The sequence below is a fragment of the Mixophyes fleayi genome, chromosome 2, assembly GCF_038048845.1.
Source record: "Mixophyes fleayi isolate aMixFle1 chromosome 2, aMixFle1.hap1, whole genome shotgun sequence".
In the NCBI taxonomy this organism is placed as follows: domain Eukaryota; kingdom Metazoa; phylum Chordata; class Amphibia; order Anura; family Limnodynastidae; genus Mixophyes; species Mixophyes fleayi.
Genome location: NC_134403.1, coordinates 327,122,211 through 327,145,991, shown reverse-complemented (window position 1 = coordinate 327,145,991; position 23,781 = coordinate 327,122,211). Strand labels below are relative to the sequence as shown.

Genomic DNA, 23,781 nt, shown 5'->3' with positions numbered 1-23,781 from the left:
CGAAGACTGTTAGTACTGTACAGACCACCTTCCAGAGTTCCATTTTCCCATAACAAATATTTCTCACTTGCTGCTTTGCTGATGACCCAACACTCATACCAAAGTTGGTCATCGGTTGACCAGACTTTCCTACTGATCAAATCACAGTTCTGACCAGAAAGAAGGGAGCCCCACACATTACAGTATTGGGCTAGGCTGGTTCAAAACGACCAAATTGCCAGCGAGACTTACCCGTGTATTTGAACTTTAGCAGCTGGTTGGCCAGTGTCACTTGGCTAATAACTGGCAAGTGGAGATTGATGTTACCTGATGTTATTGTACCAGCCCCAATCTTCATCAGAATTTATATTGTAATTTTTCACTGAAAAACAGCCTCTTACATTCTTTATGGTTCATTTATCAATGTCTGTTTACTCCAACACACATTTTCCAAGGATACAAATTCCCATTAAGAGTAATGGGATTATGTGCTTTGAAAAAAAAACCTGGTGAAGTCTTTGACAAATGCCCTCCTTAATCACTAAATATTGCTGGCATGTTCATATCGAGAGGATTGTAGCTTTGCTTGGAGTGTAGTTAATTTTCTTATTGGAGTACTCAAAACAGTTTTTGTTTAAATATATATATATATTTTTAAATAATAGTTTTATTTTGCATTTTTCCAATGAAAAACAATAAAATATCTTGTACAACAATATTTTTGCTGCATATACAGTGACTGAGTACAGCGATCGTGAGTAGACATCTCCATTATGCGATAATAAATAGAAAAAAATGCATGGATACAATAGACATCCTGTTAAACAAATAAAAACAGACAAACATAATCTATAATTGGTTCAACCTGTACAAGTGACTTGTTTGAACATCATTTCATAACTACATTTTTGGCAACTGTTATATTACCAATAATATTGATTTAATATCTGTCGGTGGCAGATTTTAGTTCCAGTTTTCAAAGTTACAGCAAAGCATGGATATCGAATCTTTCTATAGTTTAAGTCCCAGAGCTGCATTTATAAATGTCAATATCTTATTCCAAAGTCTATTCATTTTCAGAAACATACCAAAATATTTTCTCTGGTCTTTGGAGATGTAAGGTCTATTCACTGTTTTGATATGTACTTCCTGTAATAAATGAAGTTGTTTCATTACTTGATCAAAGTATTTTAACACTGTTTACAGGCTCCCTAAAGTTCAGATGTTTTTTATAATATTCTACAAGTATTCGGCCAAGGTTTCTGTTTAAATATATTTAAAGGGCCACTATATCCCAAAATTGAAATTTTCATATATGAACCACAGAGGTAGAAATTGTTCTGTGTTACCCTGCAGTACTCCATTACAAACATCTTCAGGACAATGTTCTAATGGGATCTGAAATGGGGAAGACCGATGTTTCAGTTAGGTGAGCTGCTGTGACATTGCATTCCTGTAGAATAAGTCTGCAAGTCTGTCGCTCACACTCTAATGGCTCAGGTAACACTTTCCTCATATCATATCAACTTGAGTTAAAGGAGTTAAAGAGAGCATGATGCTCATTTTTCATCTCCACATTGCCCTATTTTATAAACAATAATTGACTCTTGAGGATTATTATTATCAAATACAGCATTTGGAACATAACAGCCAATACTCCTCTCCACTTAAAGTAAAGTAACTTTTGTTTTTACTAAAATACTGTGAACTCCAAAAATTGACAAAGAAAAAACTGTTTAGATTTCTCAAATACACCACCATGCAATACAAAATACTAGTATAATATCAATTGACAGTACCCTACTGACTCGATTCACTTACTAAAACACAAATTTTGATATGTACTTGTTCTTAGAACATTATAATAAACGATTACAATAATAATGCATTTAGGTTCAAACAGTGTATTTTCATCGTACTTGCTTTGTTATGGGGCGAGGGAATAAAAAATAATTTTTATTATTGTACAATAAATTTATTGAACTTGAAATCAAGATATGTTAAACAGCTTTTATTGCTTATTAAATGAATGGTACTCATTTGCTAGAAAGATGCTGTGCCGATAAAGTAATGCTCTAAATTTTTATAATAAACATTTTTCACAACAGTTTACTAAGTGAATGGGACTATTATGTTGCAGAAAGTGGAGATCTTTCGGAGTATATCTGTAGATCAAGCACTGTGGCGACTGGCACTTGGGACAGGTAATGCAACGTAGCACGCTGCAAGCATAAGTCTCCAGATCTGTCAAATGGAAATAGTTGTTATGGAGAAGTGAGGAGGGATGTATGATATCTGGCATTATGGCCAACAGAGGATAGCAGTAATAGGTGATGATGTGACACATCTAATACTAGTAAAATATATTTCCATGTAAAACATTAATTTTGGCCTTAATTAACTATATATAGTATAGAGTGAGATTTAACTTACATGTTTTAAAGTGGTTTGAAAGTATCTTTTCCCACAGCTAATAGCAAGTGGACAGGGTGTGTTTGCAGTGAGGCTAATCAAGCAGAACACCAGTAGAGAACTCCTTCATAAAACAAGGTGGGAGTGTCACCTGTCCATCAAGCTAGGGCTGTGGAAGGAGTTTAAAGTATTTAAGCCTGAGCTGATTATTGTTCAGTGTGACCGCTGCCATATAAGTTGTCCGGTGTCTAGGGAGCTGGTCTTTGTTAATTTAGCGTTAGGGTCCAAGAAAATACGTGGAACTTTGTGTTATATGTTACTATCCTGACAATAAAATGTACAAAGCAAGAAATTGTTTGTATGTGCATCACCAGAAGAGTGCTCGTGTCAATACATATATAGATCATTTTCAACCAGCGAGTTGAGCGTCGATGGAAAATCAGCTTTATAATAGACCCATTAATGGTTGTTATTTGTTTGTTGGTTGGTGGTATAGGAGTGGACATATGCCCGGACTCTACCATATTTAATGTAGGCACAATTCATCAGTTAATCTGTATGCTACAAGATGAGAACATGAGAGTTGTAAGATATGAATATTTTGGGTCCAGATCCTTCAATGTGAAACTCCTAAATGCAGTAACTGTCACAAAATAGATTATTATACTTATATATGCAAAAATACTGTTTTATTTTAATTTAGTAAAAATCAGTTTAATAAATGTTTTCTTGCATGTTTAGTTTAGTGAAGGCAGCCGAATATTTTGCCACACGCTCATATTCCAGGTTAATGATTATAAACTGAAACATTGATATAAAAATGCTTAATACTGCTCATACCTATTGGGATAATATTTAATACTATATTGTATTTAATAAATAGCAAAAACAAATTGTGATTTAAAAGTTCTGAACACGTTTATATGTACTGTATTACTGAATGACAAAATATGAATTCATCTGAACCACTCCAAGCCAAAAATGTGACAAATATTTATTCTAGAGGAGATATCAGCCTTAAAAACATTTGTTTTGTTTTGTGCATTACAAAATCATTTGAACAATGATCTAAGTAAAAACACTGAAGCAACCACGAAGATGTAAGTACTATGCATGATTGATGATAAATTCCTTAGTGATTTGTCTCTTCCAAAAAATATAGAATTCAGTAACAATCCTCAAATAGACCAAACTACAGGAATTACAACATACTCTGACATACAGGATGTTGAGTCTTGGAATTAAAAGATTAAGCAGCATAATGTCAAGGTTTAACCCATATTTCGAATAAAAATACTGCAATAAGAGTATCACAAACAATCATCATCATCATCATTTATTTATATAGCTCTACTAATTCCGCAGCGCTGGAAATAATGCTGGAATGAGAGCTTAGTTAGCGAGAAGATATTGAGATATGACCATGGTGTGTGGTCTTGGCTTCACATACCCAGTGAAATTTTGTGCAAAGTTACTATTTTAAAGAGCTATATAAAAAAAACAAAATAGCTCCATCTAATGGCCAGAATATCATGAAGAATTATTTCCTCTGAATTTCTCTATGTTATATACAGTTTCATCATATGGTGACCAGTAAACCATGTAGAGCCCCATCATCTGGTAACTAGTATAACATGTATAACTCTGTCATCTGGTGAACAGTGTTCTATATAGAAACCCATCATTTGATGGTCAATATACAATGTCATAATCAGATAATCAGTATACCACACAAAGCCAGATAATCTGATGATGACTGCTTTATTTTGCAGAACCCCAACTTTCTCATGGCTAGTAGTATACAATACATACCCATATTCTCTGGTAGCTAGTAGTAAACTGTGCAGACTTCCTTTTGCTGGTTGCCTATAGTATACAGCACAGACCTCTATTCTCTGGTAGCCTGTAGTATACACACAGACCTCCATTCTCTGGTAGCCTATAGTATACAGCACAGACCTCCATTCTCTGGTAGCCTATAGTGTACAGCACAGTCCTCCATTCTCTGGTAGTCTATAGTATACAGCACAGACCTCCATTCTCTGGTAGCCTGTAGTATACAAAACAGTCCTCCATTCTCTGGTAGCCTGTAGTATACAGCACAGACCTCCATTCTCTGGTAGCCTGTAGTATACAGCACAGACCTCTATTCTCTGGTAGCCTATAGTATACAGCACAGTCCTGCATTCTCTGGTAGCCTGTAGTATACAGCACAGACCTCCATTCTCTGGTAGCCTGTAGTATACAGCACAGACCTCTATTCTCTGGTAGCCTATAGTATACAGCACAGTCCTCCATTCTCTGGTAGTCTATAGTATACAGCACAGACCTCCATTCTCTGGTAGCCTGTAGTATACAAAACAGTCCTCCATTCTCTGGTAGCCTGTAATATACAGCACAGACCTCCATTCTCTGGTAGCCTATAGTATACAGCACAGACCTCCATTCTCTGGTAGCCTATAGTATACAGCACAGACCTCCATTCTCTGGTAGCCTATAGTATACAGCACAGTCCTCCATTCTCTGGTAGCCTGTAGTATACAGCACAGACCTCCATTCTCTGGTAGCCTGTAGTATACAAAACAGTGCTCCATTCTCTGGTAGCCTGTAGTATACAGCACAGACCTCCATTCTCTGGTAGCCTATAGTATACAGCACAGACCTCCATTCTCTGGTAGCCTGTAATATACAGCACAGACCTCCATTCTCTGGTAGTCTATAGTATACAGCACAGACCTCCATTCTCTGGTAGCCTGTAGTATACAGAAAATACCTCAATTATCTGGTAGCCTGTAGTATACAAAACAGACCTCCATTCTCTGGTAGCCTATAGTATACAGCATATACCGCTATTCTCTGGTAGCCTGTAGTATACAACATAGACCTCCATTCTCTGGTAGCCTGTAGTATACAACACAGACCTCCATTCTCTGGTAGCCTGTAGTATACAGCACAGACCTCTATTCTCTGGTAGCCTGTAGTATACAGCACAGACCTCCATTCTCTAGTAGCCTGTAGTATACAACACAGACCTCTATTCTCTGGTAGCCTGTAGTATACAACACAGACCTCCATTCTCTGGTAGCATATAATATACAGCATAGACCTCCATTCTCTGGTAGCCTGTAGTATACAGCACAGACCTCTATTCTCTGGTAGCCTGTAGTATACAGCACAGACCTCCATTCTCTAGTAGCCTGTAGTATACAACACAGACCTCCATTCTCTGGTAGCCTATAACATACAGCACAGACCTCCATTCTCTGGTAGCCTGTAGTATACAGCACAGACCTCCATTCTCTAGTAGCCTGTAGTATACAACACAGATCACCATTCTCTGGTAGCCTGTAATATACAGCACAGACCTCCATTCTCTGGTAGTCTATAGTATACAGCACAGACCTCCATTCTTTGGTGGCTAGTAGTATACAGTGCTTGCCACACTTCTCTAGTGGATAGTAGTATACAGTGCAGAACCCAATTCTCTGGTGGCTAGTAGCACACAGTGAAGTCCCCATCCTCTGGTGGCTAGTAGTATACAGTGCAGTCCCCATCCTCTGGTGGCTAGCAGTATACAGTGCAGACCCCAATTCCCTGGTGGATAGTAGTATACAGTGCAGACCCCAATTCTCCAGTGGCTAGTAGTATACAGTGCTTGCCACACTTCTCTAGTGGATAGTAGCATACAGTGAAGTCCCCATCATCTGGTGGCTAGTAGTATACAGTGCAGTCCCCATCCTCTGGTGGCTAGCAGTATACAGTGCAGACCCCAATTCTCCGGTGGATAGTAGTATACAGTGCAAACCCCAATTCTCAGGTGGATAGTAGTATACAGTGCAGACCCCAATTCTCCGGTGGATAGTAGTATACAGTGCAGACCCCAATTCTCCGGTGGATAGTAGTACACAGTGCAGACCCCAATTCTCCAGTGGATAGTAGTATACAGTGCAGATACCGATTCTGTGGTGGCTAGTAATATACAGTGCAGAACCCAATTCTCTGGTAGCTAGTAGCATACAGTGCAGTCCCCATCCTCTGGTAGCTAGTAGCATACAGTGCAGTCCCCATCCTCTGGTGGCTAGTAGCATACAGTGCAGACCCCAATTCTCAGGTGGATAGTAGTATACAGTGCAGACCCCAATTCTTCGGTGGATAGTAATATTCAGTGCAGATACCCATTTCTGTGGTGGCTAGTAGTATACAGTGCAGACCCCATTTCTCCGGTGGCTAGTAGCATACAGTGCAGACTCCATCCTCTGGTGGCTAGTAGTATACAGTGCAGTCCCCATCCTCTGGTGGCTAGTAGTATACAGTGCAGACCCCAATTCTCCGGTGGATAGTAGTATACAGTGCAGACCCCAATTCTCAGGTGGATAGTAGTATACAGTGCAGACCCCAATTCTCCGGTGGATAGTAGTATACAGTGCAGACCCCAATTCTCCGGTGGATAGTAGTACACAGTGCAGACCCCAATTCTCCAGTGGATAGTAGTATACAGTGCAGATACCGATTCTGTGGTGGCTAGTAATATACAGTGCAGAACCCAATTCTCTGCTAGCTAGTAGCATACATTGCAGTCCCCATCCTCTGGTGGCTAGTAGCATACAGTGCAGACCCCAATTCTCAGGTGGATAGTAGTATACAGTGCAGACCCCAATTCTTCGGTGGATAGTAATATTCAGTGCAGATACCCATTCTGTGGTGGCTAGTAGTATACAGTGCAGACCCCATTTCTCCGGTGGCTAGTAGCATACAGTGCAGACTCCATCCTCTGGTGGCTAGTAGTATACAGTGCTTGCCACACTTCTCTAGTGGATAGTAGCATACAGTGCAGACTCCATCCTCTGGTGGCTAGTAGCATACAGTGCAGACTCCATCCTCTGCTGGCTATCATACTGTGCAGGACCTTCTTTCCTAGTACACTGGTTGCATCCCACTCGGCAAAATCTCTTCTATAGGAAATTACAAACAATGTCTAGCACTTTGTTCTCTAATTGTCTCACAGTTGAACACAGACATCTGATTGTACAGTGAGACCCGACTGGCAGCTGGAGTCTGCTGTACAAACAGTACAGAGCTTGGGTACTGTACACTCTTTGATATGGGCGCACCGAGCGCGGGCTTGTTGCCAAGCAGCTGGTGCCATATATAATGTGGGACATACCGAGCGCGGGCTTAATTTTCTCTGATATATATATATATATATAAAATCAGACTTTTGTGAAGTCACATCTGTTTCCTGGACTCGGAAGAGCAGAGTACTGGTCGTTTGCACTGGAGGATTGCACCAACACTGTCCAAATAAGCTCTTTCTCTTTAAACCTGTGTACACATTTTTAGACATTTTGTATTGATAAGACAGTAGTCTTTTACCACAAATGAGTGGCACTGTGGCATATTTGATTTATTATTCATATTCTTTGCAGTAAAGAGTATACCTAGAGGGTAACCAACACGTATTCCCACTACTTCTTTGGGAACATATTAAAATCATTTACAGTCTTCAAATTTGAAGCATGGAGCCATATAAGCGTTGGAATATTTCCACTACAAATATGTTATTTACCTTAGTGACATATGTACTACACTATTGGTGTGTCCTTTCTGTGGGTTGTTCCCTCATTTTCATGCTAGAGGTCTACGATTACTGATGGAATTGGGATTCCTAATCAACTTCCATAAGAAGACACCACCATTTAAGGAATACCAGATAATACAATAACCTTCTTAAAATAAACTACACAGTATTTTATTCATTTGAATTCAATAATATTTACTATACTACACAATCTTACACTCTCTTGTTTTTTCTTACTTCATTATTTCAGAAAAGTCCCTGGCTGGTTTAGGTGAAAAGCAGCAGAATGTCTCTAACACAAACATAATTTATATAGTGTTTGCTTTTCCTACTATATATAGTATTCATAGTGTGTACTGTATAAAAATAGCAGTCATAGTTAGTCCCTTAATTAGCAGTACAGATACATCAGACTCATTTGTTCCAAGTTTTTATTTTAAAATAAGCTCAATCTGGATACCAGCAGACTCTCTTGTGCAGAATTTGCAACTTCAATTATAGTATCCACCTGGGATTTAATGAGTGTCATGGTGCCCTGACTGTGGTTCTCTGAGATAGTAGCATTTTACGGCATAGAATGCATATGACTCTTAAAGTGGGCCTGCTACCTCTGTCACGGGTTCTTATTTGTTATATAGACGTTATTCAAAGCCAAAAACCTGCATACCAAGTTCTCTACTGGTCTAGATTGTGCAGCAGGGGCTGGCAGTGGGCACTATTAGCGTGCTGGGTAGGCTATTTATCATGCTAGATTTATTATTTAGCATGCTAGCGGTGCTGTTTAGCACGTTAGCTTTGTAATTTAGCATTGTAGCTGTGTTGCTTAGCATGCTTAGTTGGGCTGTTTAGCATGCTAACTGTTTTATTGAGCATGCTAACTGCTTTATTTAGCATGCTAGATGGGTTGTTAAGCATGCTTAGTTGGCTGTTTAGAATGCTAGCTGGGTTGTTAAGCAGGCTTAGTCGGGCTGTTTAGAATGCTAGCTGTGTTGGTTAGCTTGCTTAGTCAGGCTGTTTAGAATGCTAGCTGGGTTGTTTAGCATGCTTAGTTGGGGTGTTTAGAATGCTAGCAGGGTTGTTAAGCATGCTTAGTCTGGCTTTTTAAAATGCTAGCTGGGTTGTTAAGCATGCTTAGTCGGGCTTTTTAAAATGCTAGCTGGGTTGTTAAGCAGGCTTAGTCGGGCTGTTAAGAATGCTAGCTGGGTTGTTAAGCATGCTTAGTCGGGCTGTTTAGAATGCTAGCTGTGTTGCTTAGCTTGCTTAGTCAGGCTATTTAGAATGCTAGCTGGGTTGTTTAGCATGCTGGGAGGGCTGTTTAGCACGCTGGGAGGGCTGTTTAGCATGCTAACTGGGTTCTTTAGCATACTGGCCAAGCTGTTTAGAATGCTAGCTGTGTTGCTTAGCATGCTTAGTCAGGCTGTTTAGAATGCTAGCTGGGTTGATTAGCATGCTATACAGTCTGATTAGTATAAGCCAGATTCCTCTAACTTTTCCCAGGCCAATGGAGGATACTTTTATTTGCTATCCACTTTGAATAGCCTCTACTTCGCATAAGTGAACCAGTCACAGAGATAATACTTCCTTTTTAAGACTGAGCATGTTATTGATGGAAATATAAAAATAATCAAAGTAATTATCAGTTTTTGTATATTATGTACGCCCCCGCCCCCCTCCCCCCCACACACACACACACACACTTATATGTGTGGAAGCAGTGAGGCAGGTTTGTGGGCTAATAAGTGACTATAGGTTCTAATGGAGGACCTGAGAGTTTAATGTTTACAGGGAACTTGTTGCTGCTCATTTGTATGTGCAACAAGAGATTTGACTGGAAAGGTTACGGGCCCTGATTACATACATATATTTAAAGGGTTATCAAATTAACCTCCAACTTGATGATCCCCGTGTATCTCTGGACAAGATTAACATAATGGTCCTATTGAGAAGCTTGGCTCTGCCCTGCAGCCCCTCTGCTATTCCAGCGCCACACACTTCTCACCCTCTGCATCTTCAGTCAGTCATGGACACTATTTACTAATCATTCATTAAGATCTCATCTGAAGCAGAGACACTGAGCATTTAGCAACCAGCTCCTGGGGGAACGTTTAGTAGTTTATGCTGGTTGAGGGAAATTGGCATATTTATTAAATGCGAATGCCACGTCATTTTGGGGATGGTTAAAGTGAAAGATGCCTATTTGTTAAGCAACAAATACTATTCATTTAATGTTGGGCTGGACATGCCGCCCTCCGAAGGTTCAAAGCTGTTAGGAGGCTGCATTTAATCCCACCAAAATGGGGAGGACGCCACCAATGTTCTCTATCGCCCAAGACACTAACATGGCTAGTCATATATAAAAAAAATGTATATGCTACCTCCTTATCTCTGAGAATATACTCACGAAAGATATAAGGGAGGACAACTCCATTAGATCTATTATCCAATGTATTACAGTTTCTAGTTCCATCTACTCCATGTCCAATATGGCTATTTAGAAGTTTAATAACAGTGCCTCCAGCGGTTTTATTACACATAGTTCACACCATTTAATCACGACCACTTCCATATTTCGCTATTTTAGTTAATGTTTTAATAGATTAAATAAAAGTTATATTTTCACCAATACTGATGTTCACCAAATAATTTGGATTTCAACTTATTAGGGAATTTTAGTGCACCTATTCTATAAATCAGCCTCTCTCTCTTGATGTATGTATATGTAAGTTTTTGGTAGCACCCCTTATGTAATTCACTAGAGGAATCTATAGATATATATGAATGAGGGTATTCCCTATAATTAGTGCGATAGAATTAATTCTTTCTTCACAATTTATAGTTAACTTGACATACATGCCTGAAAGTGCTATGCCTAAGTACCTTTTATACCACTGTATAAAACATTAAGGCCTGAGTCACTAAGGAGAGCAAAGCAAAAAAAGGGAGTAAGTTTTCACCTGGACAAACCATGTTACAATGCAAGGGGTACAAATTAGTTTATTATTTTGCATATAAGGAAAATACTGTCTGCTTTTTCATGTAGCACACAAATACTTGATAGCTGTATTTTTACAATTTGAAATTTAAAGTTGATCTAGGACATACTCTACCCCAACTATAAATCTATCCCTACATTTTAAATTTACCTCCCCCCATTGCAAAAAAACTTCCCAGAATCCTTTAGTTCCTGTACCCAAGCTGTAAGTTTACATATGGTTGATATCTATTTTAAATCTGTACTATTAATGGCACCTAGGTTAAAAGCAGACTTCAAAGACGTTTTGAGGACCAGCAATATTTCGAAGAAACAAATTGAATCTGACAGCTTACTAACATTTCGCATAATAACCAATATGTGTAAACATCAGTTTAAATAGTGTAGAAAAGTGCCCTGTTTAATATATGTGTATATTTTATATACTTTTACAGTTCTATTATTAGTTTAAAAGCTCCCACATGCTGCAGAAGTCCTTCCCCATAATTCTTAGGACAGTACACAGGATTCCCACACACAATGAAGGCAGCCATTTTGTGGACTCAACCAATATCATATATCCCATTCCCAGTGTCCTCCAAGGAACTGGGACCAGGATGAGTGGCCACACTGCTTTGGGGGTGTGGTCACATCAGTAGAAGAGTGCAATGTCTTTTGGGGTGTGCCTTGCACTTCAAAGACGCTAGTCCATACTTGTTAACTCGCCTGGAGTGTCCAGAAGGCCCCTGAATTTTGCGTTCCTATACCCCACATGAATCCTGGCAATGCACAGCAGAGAACGGGTTTACGGTGAGGCTATCATGTCACCATGTCCCCTCCTGTACTTGCGGCATGAGGTCCCTGGGATCGCCTGAGGAGGAGGTGCTAAAAGAGGGCATATATACGCAAGACCAACTCCCTAAAAACACCATTAAATTGCTGCATGCATTAGAGGCAGATACATGTAGATCCACGTCATCATGGTGATGTCCCATCCCCCTCACCTCCTAACATCCTGGGAGTCGGTACAGCTGTGCAGACTGTTAGAACAATGAAACTGTTCCCTCAAATCTGTACTCTTCTGTCTAAATCTGGAGAATTGGGACATAAGTCAATATTCACGAGAATGCAATTTAGCAGTTCACTAGAAACCAGTGACATCACTGAGACACAAAATTATATGGTTCTTAGGGGCCTATTTATCAAAGATCTCTCCGCTCTAACTTTGAGGTAAATCCCCGAAAACTGCTGTTTTCGGCGATTTACCACTAAATTACTATGTATTATTGCAGCATCGCAGCAGATATCTCAGATATCTGCTGCTTTACTTCTCTCGTCGTTTTACTGAGTGCTCAGTAACGCTATGTATCAATGACTGATACTTAGTTTTCAATCATGGTAATGTACGCCATCTGAAGCTAGCGCCATCTGAAGCTGGCGTACGTTACCAGAATTGAAATGTTTCACTGAAAACAGCTCTGCTCCGAAGAGCAGAGCTGTACAGCGCATGTGTGGAGGGATCATCTGATCCCTCCATCACATATCTCAGGTTCCGTCAGACAGGGATCTCTGCGCGCATGCCCAAGTTTACCGGTCGGCGCAGGCGCACAGGGATTGAAAGAGGGACGAACAGCACCGCAGAGGGAGGAGAAGAGAAGACTTCAGTGACAGGTAAGTGTTAATCTTCACAGGAGCAGCCGTTTATCGGAACAGCTGTTCCTGTGTTGATTTCTTAATACATATGAGAAACTTTTCAATCCGCATCTATGCGATGAGGATTGAAAAGTTTCATTCATATTATGCGGTCATTGGTAAATAGACCCCTCAGTCAACTGAAGATGGTTTCTCAAAATAGCTACCTTATCTGTACATATGCTATACATGTGTTTAAGTTTGCTTTAGAGGAAAATGACATACATGTATGGTTTATATTAATTTCATTGTTCCATAAATTTTCAGTACAATACATAGGCAGAAGTCATACCACAAATTTATTAAATTGAGTAGGGACTGCCATATTGCTTCCCTGTCTGATTGCATTTTGATAGCATTCACTCAATTAGAACAGTGCCACCCAGTGGTCAAGCTATACAGTACAATTCAAGATTATTTACTGGACTTTTATCAAAAAATAAAACGTAACACTCAGCATGGGGCTTGGTAAAGTGTTAAGTTAAATTTTAACATCCCTGGGTCAGCTCAACCCAGGGTGAGCTGTTTCTGCAAAATTTTTAAAATAATTTGTAGTCCAAATTGTTAAATGAAGCAGTATATTATCTATGAGTGCCAACTGAATAATCCCACGGCACTTCTTTTAATGCTTTTGTGTAATCGGTGTTTCATCATCTGGATATTGCTTTTTAGGGTTTCAAGGAAGGAAGTGATCAAAAGAAGAAAGAAAAATAATGCACAAATTTGAGAACTGTTTGTCAAATAGCATGTTTCAATGAATCTCTAAGTGAAAGAAAGAACACAACCCCAAAACCTCCTCTGGCAGAAATTACAACTTCCAAACATTTATTTTTATTCTCGCTTAAGTCATTTTGGACTGTCCTCTTGCTGAAATATTCAGTCTTTTTCACTTTCATTTCTGCACTGTGTGACATAAGAATCTAGGAAATGTTGACATTAAGTTGCATCCTCTCTTTATTTCAACCGGACAATATATTCTGTGCTACTTGCTGCTACACAGCTCCAAAACGTAATAAGATCCAATGCCATGCTTAACTGTTGGCAACATCTTCTTTCTCCAAGTGCTTCACATGTTTTGCTCTAAATGTATCATTTGTTGCAGACAAAAAGTTACATTTTTGTTTCATCAATCCATGGAGCTTTGTTCCAAATTGTTTCAGACTTATCTAAATATTGTTTGCATACTACATTTACTTTTTGTGTTCACTTCAGAAGGAAAATGTCGTTCTGTCACCTCTTCCACGCATATCATTATTGTACAAGCTACATACTATGGACATGTGGACGGCTTCTCCCGTGCCAGCTAAGTATTTCTGCAGGTCATCTGACTGGTTCTGCTTTGTATACCTGACTAATTTACAAGCAGTTTAATCAGAAATTGTTCTGAGACTTTCGGGGGATAAATGTATCAAGCTGAGAGTTTTCTGGCGGGTTTGAAAAATCAGTCAGAATCTAGCTATCATTTATTTAGTACATTCTACAAAATGATAGCTAGAATCTGATTGGTTGCTATAGGCAACATCTCCACTTTTCAAACCCGCCGGAAAACTCTCAGCTTGATACATTTACCCCTCGGACTTCAGAAATTCCCCTTAACTTCCATTTGTTAATGATATTTCTGACAGTGGAAATTCCAAGCAGGAAGCGTTTACATATTTTTTTTATAGCCTTCCCATGCTTTGTAGCAGTCATTTATCTTTACTGTCTTTATGTTCAAGTCCTCAGTTGGCTGTTTTAGAGAAGCCCAAATAAAAAAGGGCCCAAATATCTGCACACCCCATTCACTTTTTTTTCCATTCTGTTAAATTTAGTAAATAATAGTAATTCTGCCTAAAAATGTGCTGAAATATGTTGGGCCTGAGTCTTAAGGAGAGAAAAGCAAAAAAAGTAACTTTGCACTTTCGCAAAACCATGTTGCATTGGAGGGGGAGATAAGTTTTTAAAATGTGGGGACAGGTTTATAGCTGCGTTAGGGCATGTCCTCGATCAACTTTCAATTTCAGTGTAAAAATAAAGCTAGCAAGTATTCTGTGTATTGTGTGATAGGAAGATGACCACACACAGACAAGGCTGATAATCATCTGACCACATGTACCAATATGCACAATAATAAGCCTACAGATTTTTCATAGGATCACTATCTTGCATCGCAGTGGTTTTGGGTCCACGTCACTCAATAAGAACAGTGCCACCCAGTGACCAAGCTATACAGTACAATGTTGGGCCAATTGCCCGGCATCGCCAGCAATATTGTAGCATGTATGGCCAGTCTCCCTATCCATTCCTCCCCATACCATCTCGCTCTGTGTTGACAGTAGAACAGATGTATCTCCATATTAAGAAACAGAAGAGGCAGAGGATGAATTGACAGATTCTATCTATTTGTTTAGTTTTTGAGCTGAAGACCTCAAGATTCTTGCTACTAAAAGTTGTAGTAATGTATAAATGTTTTTTTTTAATGGAAAAAATCCTTCAAATAAATTCCAAGATGATGAAAAATAAATACATCATAATAGTGTCTTCTAATGCACACAATATTTACTTAAACATTCATTTTGGCTGTCTACAATATCAGGATTTGTACATCATGTAAATTTTACAGCATGTTAGTAAATGTCTTCAGATACATACTGTTCAGAAAGGATTTTAAGAAAAAAGATTTTTTTTTTCAAACATGCATTGGGGAGGTCTACCAAGTCAGGATGGGCAGTTCAGTTACAATTAGCGTTGATGCAAATCGGTCTCATCCGCGGCCCTCTTCTTCTACTGTCCTATAGAATTGCAGACTTCTGCGTTAGACGGGAGAGTTGGCATGTATCGGTTAACTTTTCTCACCTCAAAAGACTTCAAATACAACTGCCGCACCAACCAGAAAAACCTCTTCCAAACAGGGCCATATCCCGATATTTGTGGGCCTCATAGCAAGGGCCCCCATGTACCATCCATGGATGATAAAAAAAAACATATGCCTTTGACAGGGGTGGTGCCACTTAGTAGCTGTGCTACCTGCTGCTAAGGCAATTCCAAACTACGGGCCTGATTCATTAAGGATCTTAATTTAAGAAACTTCTTATTTCAGTCTCCTGGACAAAACCATGTTACAATGCAAGGGGTACAAATTAGTATTCTGTTTTGCACATAAGTTAAATACTGACTGTTTTATCATGTAGCACACAAATACTTGATTGCTTATTTGTACACTGAAATTTAAAGTTGATATTTGTGTGCTACATGAAAAAAACAGTCAGTATTTAACTTATGTGCAAAACAGAATACTAATTTGCACCCCTTGCATTGTAACATGGTTTTGTCCAGGAGACTGAAATAAGAAGTCTCTCAAGTTAAGATCCTTAATGAATCAGGCCCTACATCATGTACCTCATTTATTTAGGCAGAATTTCATATGTAAAAATTATTAAACCTCTGAAAACCCTATGTTATTGGTGTACGTTCCAGGGGATTTCCACCCTCATGAAACCATCACTTATTGGCTCGGCTAAGCGCCTTTCTGCAACTCATATACTTTGTATTATCTTTCAGAATTCCTTCTCTGTTTTTCAGCATAGCTTTTTATCACGAGGCAGAGTTATTTAGGTATTTAGAACAACCCTTTTAAAATTTGCATGCACAAATGTATTTCACATATTGTAAAAGCTAGACTATATATAGTTAATTTCATTAATAATATAATACCTTTTTATCCCAGTTAATGGTATAGATCATATTTAAATATTTACCTACATTATATAGCTATTCGCGTGCTGTACTCTTGAATTACTAAGAACAGATAAACAGTAATTAATTCCTCTATCACTTTGCTTTACATTACAGAGAACATTTTTATCACCACACAGATCAATACTTTTTTTCAGTTATAACTTAATCATCTTTCTTCAACTCTCAAAATTGGATTTTGTTGGCAGAGTCGCATTAAGACCCCATGTGGCCATAGGTAAGATAATGCTTTGTGTCCTTCTACCCCTTTAAAATTGTCCCTGGCAAAATGCTTTTCCCACAGCATTTCCCTGCACCTTTCTAAAATACCAATCTATTTACTTGCCATTCTTGGGGTTCTATTTGTGAAGCACACTTTTGAAGAAAATCATGTGGAATGCAATTTGCAGCAATCATCATCAACAGCAGCTATTTATATAGCTCTACTAATTCCTCAGCGCTGTACAGAGCATTAGTCCCTGCCCCATTGGAGCTTACAGTCTAAATTCCGTAACATACACACACTCAGAGAGAGAGTCTAAGGTCAATTTAATTGCAGCCAATTAACCTACTAGTACAGTGTTGGCTAACCTGTGACACTCCAGGTGTTGTGAAACTACAAGCCCCAGAATGCTTTGCCAATATATAGCAGCAAATTGCTAGAAGGGTATGCTGGTACTTGTAGTTTCACAACACCTGGAGTGTCACAGGTTACCCAACACTGTACTAGTATGTTTTTGGAGTATGGGAGGAAACCATCGGGGGAAAAAGGGTGAGAGATGATAAATAGGCCCTTTGATATTTAATTTTTATTGGAGTCTGGAAGGAGTGTCAGCAGCCACCATGATGCTGTTCCTTTCCATTTGACACTTGATGCTCTCTATTACAAGGTTCCTCTGCTGTTACTGGTGGTTCAGTAGCAGCAAGATACTGAACTACCATTCACAGTACAGACAGCTTTGGGGCACAAGCTTTGCACTTCTGCACCTCACTCATAGGACTGATGATGTCATAATTAACAGTGCAGTGGCTCCGCGTCTTGCCCCCAACAAGTCAAGAGGCATAGCATTGTTGCTAGTTGCAAAAGTTTCCTGCCACTGAGCAGTGAAGTACAGTAGCCAGCACGAAACTCTGAAAGCAATAGGCAGCTACAGGAATGGGGGGGAGAAAAAAATGCTGGACTGACAGGAAGTCTAATTTAGGCCCCTTAATAGATAAAAAAAACAAAACATAACAATGGGTTGGGGCAATCAGGGGCCTCAGGGCCCACCAGGCCCCAGGCAGAAGCATAGTTTGCCTTGCGGGTGATCCGCTGTGGCTGTTTGTAGGAAAGACTAAGAGCAAAGTGTAGCTTATCCCCACATCTAGGTCCTAACAGTAATATAAAACAAAATCAGTATAAGTAGAAGATAAAATGTATGACAACTTTAAATATTTATCCTTTATTTGTAAACAGTTTATATTCACTGTGTTTGCCTGCGAGCATTCAGAGAAAGGTATGCAATACTTGTCTCTGCTATGAAGCATTTTTCACGTCATATCTATTAATAGGAATGGGAGATTCCATATGGCTTTCTCTGTTTAACCCCAGAGGTTCAGCAGATACAGCTCCCATGATTATCAATGCTCACAGTGCAGGGTTGTGGACTGGAAGCTGACTGACAACCCACAGACAGATTTAAGTGACGTAACTGTGGGAGCTGAGCCACAGTCATGGTGATAGTGTCCTGAATAGCAAGCTTCCTGGACAAGGCAACCCCAGTATTATGTGGGGGGAGGGGAGGGGCATTTTTTTTATTAAGTTAGCCTTCAAGAAAAAGTCATCCAAACTCCTAATGAACCATGCACCTGATTATCATGATGGGAAATTGAATTTGTACATAATAGCACTCTCTTGGAAAATAAAAGTGAAGTTGGTCTCTGGTGTCAGGGCCAGATTTAGACCTCATGGGGCCCTAGGCAAGATACTGGTTTGGGGCCCCCTCCCTGAAAATATTCAAAGGCTGGCTGGCAGACTTTAGCCCAGGGGGGGCAAGCACATAGCACTGGCCCATAAGTAGCGGCCCATTTTTAAAGGTTGGTCTCACCGCCGGCCCTGGGAGGGCCCTCTGGGGACCATTGGGCCCTAGGCAATTGCCTAGGTTGCCTAGTGTAAAATCCGGCCCTGTCTGGTGTACATGTCCGTGTAAAGTCTACTTGTGTTTCCACAAATATTTATGGCCAGATAGTGTGGCCAAGATGAAATGTACAGAAATTCCAACATTGTTACATGACTGTTACACTCCTGCAGACTAGTGATCAGTCTGCCCATATACTGTTCATGTATTCTAACAAATATAAATATGTTTTACATATTTTATTCTTCATGTGTAACTGTATAGAAAAGTCTGTAGAGTAAAGGACATTATAAAATATATAGAACAGACTTCATAATTAAAACCAAACACGCTATTTACTTCCAGTTTTGGAATATATTTCTAGTGTATAAAATTAAGCATTGATAGAAATATTAATATATGCTACTTCAGGTGTTCAATTGTACTGCAGTGGTTGTTCTACATGCAAATTGTATTTGGTGTAGTTATTATTGGTGCTATATCATAAATTCAATTCTGCTGTGTGTAATTTGAATTTGGGTAATAGATCTACATTATTAAAATGTTGTTATGCACTGAGAAAATGTAAGCTTTAGTACATATTATATGACCAATTGATAAGATTTATATAGATTCATAATTTACCCAGTTATCCTAGGAAATCCAGAGCAGTTTTTGCATGTTCAGTGTGTGTAATGGAGAATTACAGGAAAGCTGTGAAAAGTTGATAATCCAGTTGTACCATTTACAATATATGTCAACAAACTAGTCGTGATAAGTAGAGTTTAAAGAGACTTACAAACCTGTATATTATAAAGTCACATATCAATAGAAGAATTACTGATTTGATGTCATGTACAGTTTTTTTTGCCTCATTTAACCCCTGCTACATTAAATTAGCTATAAACCCACCATTGGCTGTATTACATGTATTTTCCATAACACTGCAGTTATCTGTACACACTTAATATCTCTACCACGTCCCCCTGTTATTCCATTTTATACGATCATTCATTATGACCTGGTCAATTTACCTGTCTCAGGTGTCTTAACAGCTCCGTGGCCTCCTCCTGCCTCCCCTGCTTAAGCAACAGCATCATGTCCTGGATCATCCTAATCCTCCTGTGATAAGGGGGTAGGCTTCCCGATCCACTCTTTCCAAATTTATCCCCAGACTTCACCCCAAAAGAAGACCAGAAGTCCCCTCTCTCTCTGGCTGGGGTGCCCCTCCGGTGTCCCGGAGGGTGCTGAGGGCTTTCCCCTCCAGCAGTGGAAGCCTGGCAGACCTTGGTCTGCTTGGTGCCCATGATGGTATAAATGCACCCCCAGGAGAGGCATCCGAATTGATCCCGGGGGGGTGGGGGTGGGTCACACAGCAGAGTATGTGCAGGCTAGTGACCTCTTTAGAAGAGGCAGCGGAGCAGAGGCAATATCCACAGAGACAGTCACTCCACAAATGTCATGGTAAGGTGAGACTGCAACAGGCTGACTAGATCAGGATCCCTCCAATACCCGTGCAGTTAGTACAGGGGATGTCAAAAGGAAACAGTCTTTCCAATACACACAGCTGGGTGTCCCTATCTCCTTTCTCCTCTATTTACTTGCTGCCACTGTTTAGGAAACACAAGGCTGCCCCCACCCACCGAGCCCCCTCCGGCTGCACAACTTTCATCATATATCCAAAACAGAGCGGAGCACGCCAGTCACAGCGAAGTGCTTGGGAGCGATCACCTGTCAGTCACGCTGAGGAAGAGACGGACAGTACACAGTCTGTGGACCCGAGGAAAGTGTTGCATGCCACTAGTATTAAGCACCAGGATCAGCAGCGAGGTTTGTGATGACAGGGGGAGGGGAATAACACACACATCATTTGACAGGCAAAAGTCTCAGCGGCTCAGCACAGACTCTCTGGCACTGGGTATTAATCCGATTAAAGTCTCAGAAACCTTCCTTGCAACTTGCAGCCCAGAGAGCCGGGAATGACTGGGGGGTTTCCTCTGTGTGCAGAGCGGACTGGAGGTAGCAGGTAGTAGTAGTTTGAGCCTCTCCTGTACCCAGCATCGCTTCCCATAGACAGAGAGAGAGGGGGGGCTGTGTCTCTTGTCAGGGAGAAGGCGTTTCCTGTGTGTGCAGCTGGCCACTCTGATGCTAGGAAGAGGTTTGCTGGGCATGTGCCAGGAAAAGCCCCTATAGATTCATTTCCACTGGAATAGATGAAATCAGGGAGCCCCAGCTGTCACGTCCAACCTGTGTCTTCTTAAAGGCTGTGCCAGTGGCGATCTGTGAATCCAGGGGCAGTAGTATACACCCTGTGGGTGCCCTGAGGGTGGCTTAGTAAGAGGGTTAGGCGTGTGGCTTGTTCCTCACTCTCTGGATGTGTCCAATTAACAGGAGGATACCCTCTGATCTGGATCAAGAAGGGAAGCGATGGCTGCTGCCTCTTTACTTCAAGCTACCACTGACACATAAAAACACCGTCATGTGCCAGACACACTTTCCCCAAGCAAAGTGTAAGTGACACCCTCTGGGGCCATCTGTACAGCACGGGGGATGGGCGGTCTGGAACTGTCTGTGATATCAGGACAATCTCCTCTCCTTCCAAAAAACTTTAGATTTCATTAACCCATCATCAACCTAAGTGTTATTGGTGTGCGACCAAGAGTATTATACATTTGCTTTATGTTGTGTATATAATGATATGAATGAAAGCTTACTGAATTTATGCAATAAGCACATCTATTATAATATAAGTGGATTGCAAGAGAAAATAAGCAAATGTTGATTTATAAGACGCTGCAAAGGACATTTTTTTTTAAGTCTTTATTTAAAGAGGAACCAACAGGAAAAATACAATCAACATATTGGACATAAAAGTATTAGTATTCAAATTGTCTCCTCTATAATTTTATACAATTATTTTGCAAAGGATATTTTAATGTAAATCTGTATAATAATTATGTTTGAATTTGTTGCTCTGTTCCCCACATACAGTTATTTAGCTTCTATCTTTAAATGCTACTTTATGACTAATGCAGCTCATTCTATCAAATCCATAAGGAACTACATCAGTGTTGCTTTTCTGCTCATTCATTCTAATGACTGTTCACTAAGGTGATCCCCACATTGGGCAATTGGTGTGATATGAAAGAATGTTATGTTTAACATAAAACAATAAAACTGATTCCTATATACACCTTATATTAACTCCTGTGCTAACTCCAGTTTTTTTTGTCTGGAACACTGTATTAATAAACAGAAAATTAATTAAAATTGTAGTGATTTTCGGCTATATTTTGTAAGACATGGAAAGTCATTGAACTGTTTGAGAATAAGATGAAAGACAACAATGATGTTATTTTATGGTTTACTACAATAAAACCTTGACACTACATTCAGATATATCCTTCATTGTCTCTACATATCTTTTCATTTTAAATACATATTAAATTCAAAATACTAAAGGGTCATTCACTAATCACAACACATGCGGACACACAGTTTATATATTTGTGCACAAATGCAAGTCATGACAACCAGGGAACATTTGGATTGTCATTATTACACATGACGTGTACATTCCATTGATTTTTTTTATTACATTCCAGGAGTGTGCCTAGACATTTGTGGGCCCCATAGCAACATCTTGTAAGGGCCCCCATGTACCGTCTAATGGTGAAATACTCACATATACACATGAGACTTTGGCAGGGCTGACGCCAACATTAGGCAGTTTTAGGCAGCTTCTTAGGGCGTCAGGTTCTGGGAGGGCAGCACTGTGGCCAGTTACACAGAATAGCAGTGTCTCTGAGTGAGTCATTGTTAGTTATTAAGCAACCAGAGTGGTGAGAATAATGTGATCGCATGCCCTCTTTTTGCCCATGCTGTAGACCCCCAGGCAGGGGCAGATCCAGGGACACACACACTCTTGCTTTGAATGTGATGGGATGTACTGTCCGCACCCACCTCGCTCCAGCCTCCTCATTGACTGCTTAGAGTGATGTCATCACGTCCCAAAGCTGTCAGTGAGGAACTGCGCTGAGAGGAGCAGCTGACAGAAATGAAGACAGAAGAAAAATAAGCAAGGAGTTGTGTGATAAAGGGATACATTGTGATAAGGAGTAGCAATGTGAAAGGGGACACAGTGTGAAAAGGGAAAGCAGTGTGATAGGATGGCAGCAGTGTGAAAAAGGGCACAGAGTGATAGGAAGGCACAATGTGATAAGGGGACACAGTGTGATAAGGGGGCACAGTGTGAAACGGGGCAGCAGTTTGATAGAAGGGCACAGTGTGAAAAGGGGGCACAGTGTGAAAAGGGGACACAGTGTGATATGGGGCAGCAGTGTGATAGGAGGGCATAGTATGATATGGGACACAATGTGATGAAGAGTGATAGTGTGATAAAGGGGCCCAGTGTGATGAAGGGCTACAGTGTGATGAAGGAGCAGCAGTGTAATGAAGTGGTCACAATGGATGAAGGTGGAACATTGTGGTGAAGGGGCACAGTGATGAAGGGGGCAGCAGTGTGATAGGAGAGCAGCAGTGTGATAGGCGGGCAGCAGTGTGAAAAGGAGACACAGTGTGAAAAGGCACAGCAGTGTGATAGGATGACAGGAGTGCGAAAAAAGGCACAGTGTGATAGGAGGGCACAGTGTGAAAAGGGGACACAGTGTGAAATGGTATAGTGTGAAAAGGGGGCACAGTGTGAAAAGGGGCAGCAGTGTGAAAAGGGCACAGTGTGATATGGGGCAGCATTGTGATACGGGACAGCAGTGTGATAGAAGGGTACAGTGTGAAAAGGGGACACAGTGTGAAATAGGGGCACAGTGTGAAATGGGGCACTGTGTGAAAAGGGGGCACATTGTGAAAAGGGGGCACAGTGAAAAGGGGCAACAGTGTGAAAAGGGGACACAGTGTAATATGGGGCAGTAGTGTGATAGGAGGGCATAGTATGATATGGGGCACAATGTGATGAAGGGTGATAGTGTGATAAAGGGGCCCAGTGTGATGAAGGGCTACAGTGTGATGAAGGAGCAGCAGTGTAATGAAGTGGTCACAATGGATGAAGGTGGAACATTGTGGTGAAGGGGCACAGTGATGAAGGGGGCAGCAGTGTGATAGGAGGGCAGCAGTGTGATAGGCGGGCAGCAGTGTGAAAAGGAGACACAGTGTGAAAAGGCACAGCAGTGTGATAGGATGACAGCAGTGCGAAAAAAGGCACAGTGTGATAGGAGGGCACAGTGTGAAAAGGGGACACAGTGTGAAATGGTACAGTGTGAAAAGGGGGCACAGTGTGAAAAGGGGCAGCAGTGTGAAAAAAGGGCACAGTGTGATATGGGGCA

General features: G+C 40.4%; 1 protein-coding gene across 1 annotated transcript in view; it reads right to left on the bottom strand.

The window, feature by feature from the left end:
* Positions 1-20,920, bottom strand: part of LRRC75A (leucine rich repeat containing 75A) — a 173,397-nt gene extending 152,477 nt beyond the window's left edge. The window contains exon 1 of the mRNA XM_075197828.1: positions 19,477-20,920. Coding sequence (XP_075053929.1) covers positions 19,477-19,749 — 273 coding nt within the window. The 5' untranslated portion in view covers positions 19,750-20,920. The remainder of the gene's footprint in view (positions 1-19,476) is intronic.
* Positions 20,921-23,781: the final 2,861 nt, after the last annotated feature.